Source organism: Rhagoletis pomonella, unplaced genomic scaffold (genome assembly GCF_013731165.1).
Source record: "Rhagoletis pomonella isolate Grant_MI unplaced genomic scaffold, Rhpom_1.0 Rhpom_scaffold_00009, whole genome shotgun sequence".
In the NCBI taxonomy this organism is placed as follows: domain Eukaryota; kingdom Metazoa; phylum Arthropoda; class Insecta; order Diptera; family Tephritidae; genus Rhagoletis; species Rhagoletis pomonella.
In genome coordinates, this window is record NW_023458563.1 from 38190343 (window position 1) to 38203331 (window position 12989).

The window sequence follows — 12989 nt, forward strand, 5'->3', positions numbered from 1 at the left end:
GTTCGCGATAATTTCCCAATGCCGATGATCGATGACGTTATCGAACAGCTGCTGGGAGCCAACGTTTTTTCCACGCTCGACCTCCTAAATGGATTCTTCCATGTTCCGGTGGAAGCAGAACCGAGGAAGTACACGTCCTTCGTAACGCACAGCGGACAGTTCGAGTTATTGTACGTGCCATTTGGCATATCCAATTCGCCGGCAGTATTTAAGAGGTTTGTGTCCGCAGCTTTGAACGACTTGGTACGTAGCGGCACATCGTGGTGTACATGGATGACTTGATCATTCCCTCCAAGGATGAAGTCGAGGGCATCCAGAAGTTGGAGCTAGTATTGAGCGTCGCCGCGACGGAAGGTTTGCGCGTTAAGTGGAACAAATGTCAGGAAGAAGGTCGAGTTCCTCGGATACATTATCACGGACAACACAATACAGCCATCCGAAGCAAAAACCAGCGCGATTATTAATTTTCCTTTACCAAACGATAGGAAATCCTTGCAACGTTTTCTTGGACTCACATCGTATTTCCGCAGATTCGTCGACAACTACGCTGTGATCGCGAAACCGCTATCCGACTTACTCCGGAAGGACGCGAAGTTCTCACTGCAGGATGACCAGCTAGCCGAGTTTCAGCAGCTAAAGTCAGCGCTGTCAAGCGCTGTCAAGCGCTCCAGTCTTAAAACTATACAACCCGCGAGCGGTAACGGAAGTGCATACGGATGCCAGCATGGTTGCCTACGGCGTAGTCCTGTTGCAGAAGGATGTCGGCGACCAGGAGTTTCACCCAATACAGTATATGAGCCGGAAGACGAAGCCGTCCGAGGAGAAGCTGCATTCATACGAGCTCGAGGTCTAAGCAGTCGTAGAGGCGCTAAAGAAGTGGCGAGTGTAACTCATGGGAATCAAGTTCAAGATCGTCACCGATTGCAATGCCTTCACGATGACGATGAGGAAGCGAGATGTTCCTCTGCGAGTATCCCGATGGGCGATGTTTCTTCAGGATTTCGACTACGAGATCGAGCACCGCAGCGGCACGAAGATGCGTCACGTCGACGCCCTTAGCCGAGTCTCATGCTTGATCTTGGAGGATTCGCTACGCCACCGTCTGAAGCAGGCCCAGCAGCAGGATGACTGGATTCGAGCTGTGCGCAAAGTGTTGGAGAAAGACAGTTTCGACGACTTTTATGTAAAGTACGACATCCTCTACAAAGATCCCATCAAGGAGCTCGTAGTTGTGCCGTCGGCTATGGAGGAAGAGATCATCCGAGTGGCGCATAAGCAAGGCCACTTCTCGGCAAAAAAGACGCAAGACGCTATAGAGAAGACATACTTTATACCACAGCTGTACGCAAAGGTGGTCAAGATTATCAGGAGTTGCATAGAGTGCATCGTTACCTATTCCAGGGCCGGCAAGAAGGAAGGCTTCCTGAACCCCATTAATAAGGAGGACAATCCACTGAGTGCCCTCCACATTGACCATGTCGGACCGATGGAGCTGACTAGGAAAGCCTACAACCACATCTTAGTCGTAATAGATGCCTTCTCCAAATTCGTCTGGCTATACCCGACAAAGAACACCGGCGCAGAAGCTGTGGTTGACCGATTGCGGAAGCAGTCAGCACTTTTTGGGAACCCTTCACCTCCAATCTCTTCAAAGATTACTGCGAGAGTGAGGGGATCGAGCATCTTCTAATAGCGATGGGAGTGCCTCGTGGTAATGGGCAGGTTGAGCGGATACATCGCATAGTGGTACCGATGATAGCGAAGCTGAGTCACGAGACTCCCGGAAACTGGTACACGAAAGTTGATCACGTCCAGCAGTTCATTAATAACACACCGCCGCGCAGCACCAAGGCCTCACCGTTCATGATATTGACAGGGTTGGATATGCGGATGAAGGGAATCCCTCAGTTGCAGGAGCTACTGGAGAACGGGCTCATCGACGAACTAGACATCGAGAGAGAGGAAGTGCGTTACCGCGCAAGGGACAACTTCGCCATGATCCGAGCGGAGAACCGAAGGTCGTATGACCGACACCGACAAGCCGAGACCGAGTACACAACCGACGAGCTAGTAGCCATCAAGCGAACGCAGTACGGGTCGGGTCTAAAGCTGAAAGCCAAATACCTTGGGCCATATAAGGTCGTGAAAATTATGAGACGTGGACGCTACACGGTCAAGTAGGTCGGGGACCATGAAGGCCCGAACCGCACCATCACAGTCGCTGAGTTCATGAAAAGGTGGGACCCATCATCCGAGGCCGAATGATCGCGCAGGATGGCCGAATGTGGGATTGGAACGACGGACTAAAGGAACGGACCTGACAGGCATACCATTGTGGACGAATGCAACCATGCGCACCAGACTACGAAATGAACGATCGGACCGCACTGAACACACCCCAAACTAGACTTCGACAAGATGAACGATAGGACAGAAATTTATTGTTAAACCAACCGCCTTCAAGCGTAGTTCGCCCTTAAATTTTAATGTTGTGAAATCTGTGTGGAAAATAAACGCTAAAGACTGTTAAATTAATAGAAATAAAGCTGTTTTACTACATATGTTATGTTTGTAACGAATATTTAGTTAGGCGAAATTACCACAGATGGATGGTAGCAATGTTTTTTATGTTTTTATGTTTTTTCAATGTATTTAACGTTTTAATATTTTATATGTATATTTGTGAATACCATACCATCCATTGCGACAGCGTCACCGCCACTGTCACCATCGCTGTCAACGATGCTTACGCGTCAAGTTACACACAATTCGTTTGACATTTCGCCCGAAAAATCATTAACTCGTTGATACTCTTTAGAAAATTTGCATTTCACTTTTTCACTTCTTTTATTAGGTTTTCCTCCATTATTTTTTACATTTCGTTTTTCCATAAATATTAAAATTTTCACAAACTGGAAAAATTTACTTTCAAACATGTAAACAAAACACTGAATAGTTGTCATTTGACGCAATCGCATAAGCAAAATTGAGAGTTCAGCAAATTTGTGCGGCACCGTCACCGTCACCGTCAGCTTGTTCACGTAACTTACTTCATATAAATACACCGAATCAGCTTTTTTGACAACTGCCGGTGACGGTGACAGCGACGCAATGGACGTTATGTACTTATGTAAGTCATGCGATAAAAAAATAAGTCAAAAAACCTGTGTTTGTGTTTGTTTACAAAACAGAAATATATGTTTGTTTACAAATGTTTAATTTTTACATGTACAAAAAAATCACAATTTCTATTTTAAATAACCTTGCTTTTCCTGTTTTTGTTGATATTTGTAATAAAGAATCGCCCCTGATGATGCTAAGGCAGTTAGCGAAACGGTGGGCAAAGAAGTGAAGAAGAAGTGTTTTTTTTTTGCACAAGAAGATCGGCCAGCCTACAACAACAACTCTTTAAATATATGTTATAAATGAGGCCATACGAGTTTTGGGAGAGGGTTACAAAACTACATTTAAGGCACAGCTAAGCGGGCCGGGTATTTGTAGGTATTTAATGATTAAATTAAATTAAAAGTTTAAATTAGGTGGTAACCTTCCAAAAATATTTTCGCCTGTAACAGCCATCTGGCTGTCAAAAAATTCTCATGCCCAAACAATTTGAATGAAGCAATAACGCAGCGTAAACGGTTAGCGGCTAGAAAATCCGATTTTGACAGGGCGTTAGGAAATGAAGTTGGCTGCAGGAAAGGGCGAAACTGTCATTTTCGTAGTTCACACAAACAAACCTATGCTTATTGTTGGTGTTATTCCTTCATTTGACGTAGCGTTGCCGCTTTTGCTTAAACGATGTTTCCACGGCAAGTGATTCGCTCTCCCATTCGTAATTCGCTCTCTCATTCGTGATTGGCGTCCCAATTACGAACCGAATCACGTAATTCGCCATACAAAATTTTGAGAGCGAATCACTTCATTCGTAGGTGATTCAGATCAAATCAACATGCGAATCAAGAACAAATCGTTGTCTTCTCTAATTTTTATCGATAACGGCTGTCAAAACACATAGACCACACACATCCCCACCAGCACAAACATTGAAAAAAGAGCTAGATTCGTTAAAGCTATTGATTTAGCTAATTAACCACTGCAAATTTTTTCTCCACCGTTGAAATACACAATAAACAGCACATTAAACATAAAGCAAAGAACGAGAAGCAGAGACGCGAAGTGAATCACGAATGTGTCGTGTAAACAGGTTGCTTCGCCATTCATAACTAAGAGAGCGAACCACGTGATACGGTTGTCGTGGAAACGCCGTTTTAGGTTTTGCACTTCGGCGTTAACGCTAGGCGTCAGAAAACGCTCAGCCCAACGGTTTTGTGTAGGCATGGCAGTAGGCTTTCTTTAACCTTTTACTTTTGACAGCCATACTTTAACATTTACTTTATCGTATCAATTTCCTTTAACTGAAATTTACAAATATGGCCTCCTAGTACTGTTTTCAATATTTTAAATTGGACCTCTAGCAATGCAGCGGTGAGAAGTGTTCCCTATTCGGAAATGCAGTAAACCAAAGCATCGGTGTCTTTTACTTCTAAACTATAATTGCTGGAAAAGCCCAATTTGCGCATCTATGTTTGTTTTGCTGCATTTGCGAATAGCCCCGTGCATTCATTTTCATGCATTAGTTTTTGACTGATGCGCGTGCAAACATACCAACAGACAGACAGCCAGAATTTCTAAAAACTGTTGATTTGGCGTCCGTTGCTCTAATAAAGACCTCCCATATTAATATTTCTTTAATATCTATAATGTACAGACATCGGGCCTTTACAATTTTATTATATATATAGAATTAAGCTTGAGAACTGCAAAATCGAAGCACATAGTTGCACTTACAGTTCATTCAGCAGGGGAAAAGCAATTGATATGTATGTGGGCCATTTTCAAACGAAGTGCTATTTTTTGTCCACCCTTTTTTAATTTTTTTTATGGTGGTAAAAACGAAAAATTAAAAACAGCATTATACGATCCAAATAATAAGCCACTAACAAAGCTGTGTTTTCTTTTGCGAACCGTATATTTTTGATATATTTTACCTACTTCATATAAAAATATTTCTCCCGCTCAGGTTATTCGATAATCAACCTGAAAAAAAGTTTAAGCAAAGAAACAATGAAAAAATGCGTAACTGTTTGTAAATGACCACCTTAACTTTTATTGTTATTTTCTATTTTCGCCCGAAAAATTTTATCAACATAAGCGTGGCTTTCTATTATAATACTGTGCCTCCGAAATTTCCTGAATGCCACTTTTTTCATTCCCTCGTTTATATGTATTCGTTAAATAAGACTCTTAAGGTGCCCACACTCACCGACGTGTACGTATGCCGTGTCTGTTTGACGTAGCAACATATACCATTTACAGTTGATAGAGAGAGAGAGAAGCACGCGTAAACGTCGCAAGTACACGGTGGTGAGTTTTCATTTACATGGCCCTCTCATAAGTTTGATCGTGTCACTGACGCAAACGTACGTTAACGTGTTAAAGTTCAGTCTAGTTCAGTCAGTTAGTCTAGACTTAACTTAATTTAACTTACCGTAAGAAATCATCAGTGATTACTCAACACGTCAACTTAAGCCAAGAGCGGAAATATTTTGTTTTTGTATTTTCTCTTTCAACTGTTTAACAGTTCGCCGCCTAAAATGCTACATCAAAAAAATCATGCAAACAAAAATGTGTGCTTTCATTTATTTTTAAGAAATACAAAAACCAGAGTCTGGCAAGCCTGATTCTCTCACCCCTCTCAATTTCCGTAAGGCCGTAACTTAAGAACCTAAAATCTACTGGTCCTTAAGTTTCTTACGGTAAGTTAAGTTTTAACTAACCGCCAACACAGTTTCTCATATAAGTGCTCATTTACACACGGCGATTTTTGTTGCCGCAACTCGACGTTTGTAGGAGAGAGCGTGACGAGGAACACGCTTTGTGCTCTCGTTCGTCTGTGTAAATTGAACCGATGTTCACAGCTGACAACAACAATTGCATACACACAAATCGCCGTGTGTAAATGAAACGAGCAACACCAAAAGGGAATGTGAAAAATCGCGTCGACAAAAGTTTCCGTGTATAAACACAGTCTACCAGGTTGGCCAAAAAATTAAGTTAAGATAAGTTACGGAAATTAAATCTAGACTAACTGAGCTTTTAGCTGACACGATCAAACTTATGAGAGCGCCTTGTAAATGAAAACTCACCACCGTGTACATGCGACGTTTACGCGTGCTTCTCTCTCTCTCTATCAACAGTAAATTGTGTCTCACGTCGGTGAGCGTGGGCACCTTTAGAAAAAAGTGAAATATTTTCATATTAGGCAGGACGACGTTCGCCGGGTCTGCTAGTTTAATAAAAACAGATTCCCTGAGACGCGAAATGCGTTGAAGCGCGTAGGAGGGAAAAAATAAATCAATCTTTCGTTTTTCTTCCTATCGGTTCATGATTCAATAATACAAGGCTAGATAATTATTGACAGTCGCGGTTTGACACTCACTTACAAAAGGTTGCATTTATGAAGGACAGAGAAAGGGCAATAATGTAAACCCCTGTTGCGAAAATGGTAGTAGAAAAGTACGCAAAGTAGGCAATTAGTAGTGAAATTCCTTTTGTAAACTCTAATGTATTTGCAGGAAATCTGGCATTTTAAACCAAATAATGAACGAAATATTAATATATCTATGTGACTTACATAATTTATGTGCTATTTAGCTGTATAAAAACTGCAAAAGGACTCAAAATTAAAATGAAACTACTATGAGATTTATGTAAACATCCAATTTAAAAACAATTTATGTTATCATCAGTTAAATGTGCTTCGTATGCATATATGTACAAATAAACATATTGCCCAAATGCTTATACTTCTATTTCACAGTAAAGCTACACTTTTTCCAAGTAAATTTGCAAAGAAGCAACACGGTGCCACTGCTAAGGGAGCGGTGCGAGAGAGACAACTGTCAGTTTATCGAACCTTGTATTAATGAATCATGTTATTGGCCGAAGCAGCTCCAACCAGCGTTGCCGCTTTAGTAATTTTTAACCAAAATTGGTAATTTTTTTCTTTATTTATCAAGTTTGGTAATTTGGTAATTTATTTTTCAATTTGGTAATTTTTTCGATACGGTCTTACATGTCAAATAGGTCAGCATTGGTTCTGAATCCACATTAGTAAGCGTTTCCTTTTATAGAAATACCAGGTAATCCTGAAAGTTTCGCAAGGCGAAAGTTATTCCAGCGTTCCTTGGCTACTAGAATGGTGTGTTCTTTAACAAACTACTTGAAAGTGGCTATTGCTAAGTATATCCACCGTTTCCTTTCCTGGAAGGTTTTGGGTGGTCCTACCTTTCCCTGTCAGTTCGTCAACTTTTCAATTGCCATAAATTTTACGGTGTACCCGGCGACCGTATATATGTGAGTCGAAAGCTTTTCTTCAAGCGTTGAATTTTTGATATATTTTCTTGTCACTTGTTTACATACAGTGGTCGAAAAAATTATTGCCGCACCATATTTTGACAAGATTTAAAATATTATTTTTTTTGTAATTTAATTTTGGTTAATTTTTATAAAAATATTGTTCTTTCTTTAACAGAACTCAAACAAATTCAAATTTCAAACTTTGTTCAATATTTAAAAAAATTCAACAAACTTTTGTAAACATTTTAGGTTAATGGAGCGCGGATTGCCAGAAAAGCTTGGTACCTTCGGATATATATATATGTATGGACATCGAGCCCTAACTGCCAAAATAACGTAAGCGACATTTTTTTCAAAACTTTATTTTTGATGCAAAAAGGCATCTAGATGCTCAAGGAATATTTCTGCACCACAAAGAAGATTTTTAAAAAATGTCGCTTACATTATTTTGGCGGTTAGGGCTCGATATGCATGTTTGTACAGTTCTGCACATAAAATAAGTTTGGTAATTTTTTGTTGAATTTGGTAACTTTTTCCGGTGATTTTGGTAAAAAATAAAAAAATGTTGTGGCAACACTGGCTCCAACCCAAGGAAACATTTTTCATTCTCTTATGTACCGCTGAGACGCCGCCAATCGAAATGAACCCAGCAATGCTTTGTAAAAATTGCGTGTAAAAAGTTTAAAATCTTTCCAGGCAGATATTGCGTAAGTGATTCAGTGAATATTAAATCTGAAAAGTTTGTGCAAAGTTTCTGATCGAGCACTTTAATTTGATGTATATTTTGTTTCTGTACGATTTGTAGATCGCTAAGAATAAGCGCCTTGTTTTAGAAAAATATATAGAAGAAGGTACAAACTTAAAAGTCTAAACTTCGTTATAATAATTGTTATCTACTAATGTTGCTTTTTTGTAACTGAAGTGTTATACATACTTAAGTAAGTACTTTTTTTAACTTCAACTTTGTTTTCATAATAAATACCAAATATGCATATTTCGGCTTTATAATATATCCCTTATCAATAGGTTTTTATTTTAAGATACAAAAATATTTCTTATAGAAAATGATAATCTCCATTAGCAATTTAATAAAAATAATGGGATAGTACTCATAGATGAAATAAAGTCGACTCTGATGTTTGGTGTAGCTTTTTTACAGATTGAATATTATGTCAAAAATGTATAACTAACCTTAGACTCGATTTTATTTCGACTATGAATATGCCCAATAAGTCTCGAAAGGTAAAATAATGAAAGCCCATATACAAGTACATGTTATAAAAGATTTGAATTACTTGAAGACACTTTTTTCGGCTGTGACACTTTTTTGCGACTTTCGAAAAATTTTCAGCGGTAGCACTAGTTGGCACATCTATACATATTTAATAGGAACAGTCCGCTCGAGTTATCAGGGACACTTCTGATATTTGACATTACAATCGATAGCAATAGGATAATAACATACGATTTTATTAATTTTTCTGAAATAATGTTGAAATTTCAGTGTATTCTGGATGAAGACAAATTAAAATAAAATCAAATTTTTGTCCTCTCTTAGGTGATATTGGATTCTCAACTCTGTCTGTAAGTGTTCGTAAAGCGATGGAATCGCAATTATCTTACTTGTATCTCTTTATTATAGCCACACTATTAAAATAAGGAAATTTTATGGAAATAATTTTAAGCTTAATGTTTTGAGTATTAAATATATTATCATCTATGTATGTAAGTAGGAGCTCCTTCATAAGAAGTCAAGCAGTTCTTACCCTAGACTGTAGTTTTTGTATGGGAAAGCCTTCAAAATAGAATGTTTCATTCCAACGAGGATTTAAAGTGCGCCGCTTTATTTTGGTCTCTAAACGATGCTTCTTATCAGGCAACAATGTAACGCGAACATATGGATCAGATGTGCCACTCAAGTCTTTAGCTGGCAGTTCTTTACCTTGCAAAACTTTCAATACCAATGTTGTATTTTGGAAGTCGTACTCCAGGGAAAAATGTATTTGGCCAACATTCTCGCTGGGCTCCGAGTTGTCGATATACATATCGGTCATTGAAATGCTCTTATTCTGAAATAAAACAGGTTTAAATGTATTACTATTTATGAGATACTCATCCGAGGTAAAATAAGGCGGGTAAATTTTTTTCTACATAGTTCCTAGCAGATTCGGATTCTACATAAAATTCTATGAAAAAAGTTCATTAGACCATAGCTCGAAAGTCAATTTCGAGCCTGCGAAATTTTAAAGGAAGCTATTTTTATTTAATACAAAGTTAATATGCAAATTAATATTTTTTCCCCTTTATTAACAACTTAAATATATAAAACATATATATACATAAATTTTCTAAAAAAATATATTTTGAGCGAGTAGATTGCGAATATATTTTTGAATTTTACTGCAATCAGTTGTGATAAAAGGAATTTTTGATAACTAAAGATAGCAACATAAGTTGGTTAATAAATTGCGGTAATCATTTCTGTGAAAAATGGTTTTGCTAGGTGGCTCTAGGGTCGAGATTTTTGAAAACCCGTATTTATGGCCCAATTTGGTTCGAATTTGGCGTATGTAGCTGAAACATAATTAGTCATAGATTTCCAAAAAATCTACCCTGAGTTGGCACTGAAGTCAAAATATAAAGTATAAATATTCGACATAAAACTCATGTTTTATTTGCGTTAAAAATTCATTTAAAGCAATATTAACCAAAAAATATCACATGCAAATTTATGTCACCTCACTTCACACTTGGGGTTGTAAAAGAAAAAAATATATGTATAAAATCTCTCGGAATCAAATTTTGTTTAAACATTTTAATGTATGTAGTTGATTGATTAATCCTTATTAATACATATAGTGGTCGAACAAATTATAGCCGCATCACAATTTGACAAGTTTTAACATGTTATTTTTTTGTTATTTAAATTTGGTTATGTTTTTTTAATAAAAATATAGCTCATTCTTTAACGGATCCCGTGTAGAATATTAAAAATAAAAATCAAATGACTTTCGTAAAAATGTCGAGCGTTTTTAATTAGATTTGCTAGAACGATTCTGATTGAATTCTAGTAGAATAAGGTACAAGTCTCAAATAACTAAACATTTGTGTTGATTTTTTATGGTTTTTTTTGTCCCATTTGCTTCTATATAACGAATATACAAAGGTTATTTTTATATGGAAGAAATTGTATTTTTTATCCATTTGAAACTTATTCTTTATTCTACTAGAATTCAATGGGCTGCAAACTGCATACTAAGAATCAGTGTAGGAAATCTAATTAAAAAAGCTCGAAATTTTTACGAAGGTTCGTTGATTTTTTTTTTTAAATACTGCACAAAGTTTGAAACTTGGATTTACACGGGGTTTGTTAAACAATTAACCCATCAAAAGTAAAATACATGTAAACTATTGGGCGAATTGAGATTTGACATAACACCCATAATACAAAATACATGTGGTTTTTGTTTTTGTATCCTTGCTACCACCGCAAAATGGCGCTACAAAGCAAATTGTAAGTATGCACATTTTAATATCGTAACTGGTGAAATGACTGTAGGTACTTTTTTTTATATGTAAATCAAACTAAAACTTGCAAAAAAACAGAAACAATAAAACTTAACAATATTTAAAAAATTTATTATCAAAATTATTTTCCGAACCATAAATTTATTTTTTTTATATCAAAAGACAACAAATTTTCGAAAATTCTCATAACCATGACATTTAATACAGCAATCTTCCGCTTAATCAATTGTAATCGACTTTTATTTTTAGCATTCTATGTAGAATCCGAATCTTCTGGGAACGATGTCGAAAAAATCGTCCTATATAAATTAACATATAAGCAAATGTTTGAAGGTATAACAAAATTCAGAATAGTGAAATTTTAGTAGGTATTAAATGTATTTACCGCGGCATCCTTAGCTCCGGCACTCTCATTGCCACCACTTGTGCTCGAGCTGCTAACAGGCTTATTTTGCGCCTGTGTTGTTGTTCTGAAGCGAAATATAAAATCTCTCATTGTTATAAATAAATGTATAATGTACATAACAAGGTGAATTTATACAAGGTGGTAGCAACAATACAAAAACAACAATGCCATGCATTTTGTATTTCGCGTGTTATGCCAAAATCTCAATTCGCCCCAAAGTTTACATGCATTTTGTTTTTGATTTTCATAGGTCTGCTGTCAAATCAGTAAAAGCAAAAACAAAATACATGTAAGGCGAATGAAAGAAGAAGAAATCTGCTGGTCTAATAACACCACCTTGTATTAGGGTAAGGCTTCCTCAAGTGGGCCCCGACCTGAAAACGTCGATAAGTACACTGTGTAAATTTTGTTGCAAAATTCCAAATAGTTTTATTTTAATCAACAATTGAAAATTTTTGCAGTGTTTTAGAAATTTTTATTTTTCTTTGAAAGTAGGTGTCCGAATGTAAAAAAATTTTTGTGTGCAGATTTAAAAAAATATTAAACCATGCAATGAAATTATTTGCGTTAAAAAATATATATTTTTTTGCTTTTCAATATTTTTTTATGAAAAATTGAGCATTTAAGCAATTTCCGCGCCTCGTGGAGGAAAATTTTTAGCAACAACTTATGTAATAAACATTTCTGCATTTATCTATGAAAAAAATGCTTGCATTTCGATATAGTTTGGTCGCGGGCATGCGAAATTTGAGCATGAGAAATAAAAGTGGAACGATTGAAACGTGCATTCCTTGCACAAGAAGTCAACGCGTATTGCGCGCGATACAGCCACGAGAGTCGGCCCCGCACGCTGTCAAAAAACTATTTGGTATTTTGCAACAAAGTTTTACACAGTGTACTTTTCGACTACAAAACTCGGCGCTGCCTGAATATCATTGAAAAATATTAATCTTGGTAAATTTGGTGCCCACTTGAGGAAGCCTTACCCATTAATTCGCAATGGTACATATGTACATAAGTAGATATCATAGCTATCATAATATAATGTAAAATTTAAAGTTTTGTTTAATTCACAGAAATACAACGTTTTTAAAGAAATATATATTTTTTTATTGTAGCCACTTAACATTGTACAGTCTGTAACGGACTTTCCTGAGTGCTGGGCGTAGCTCTCGGTTGTCCAGGGTCCTGTAAGGAGTAAACGCCCTATCTCCTCGAGAAATTAGAACACACTCGCTTCTCGTTTATAGCCTCTTTATTTGCTGTACTCTCGCTATATCCACTCTCTAAAGTATAGAACTAGAGTAGGTTTAAACCCTACAGCTAGCACCAGTCTCAGTGGTTAAAGCCCACTTCGAATATACAATAATAGTCTCGGAGGTTGATCCCTCTTCCACTACCCGTGTAACCCACGTTGCGACGCGTGCCACGTATGCCTAGCTAATGAACAATGCTTGTTAGCACTGCTCCTTTTATACCATTTTTGTCCATCCGCAGACAGTTATCCTCATTACAATTGTTTGTGCTTTTACATTTTATGTAGGTATTGTATGTTGTAGGTATTTCTTATACTGTGCATACAAAGTAATAATTCAAAATATATTAGTGGATACATACATACGTACTAGTATAA

At 37.2% G+C, this 12989-nt stretch overlaps 1 protein-coding gene across 4 annotated transcripts in view; it reads right to left on the bottom strand.

Moving 5' to 3' along the window:
• LOC118745773 (synaptotagmin-7) overlaps nucleotides 1-12989 on the bottom strand; it is a 431457-nt gene that overhangs the window by 189967 nt on the left and 228501 nt on the right. For all 4 annotated transcript variants that reach the window (XM_036479437.1, XM_036479439.1, XM_036479440.1 and 1 more), the window contains 2 exons: nucleotides 11336-11420; nucleotides 9189-9491 (listed from right to left, as the gene is read on the bottom strand). In XM_036479437.1, coding sequence (XP_036335330.1) covers nucleotides 9189-9491; nucleotides 11336-11420 — 388 coding nt within the window. The remainder of the gene's footprint in view (nucleotides 1-9188; nucleotides 9492-11335; nucleotides 11421-12989) is intronic.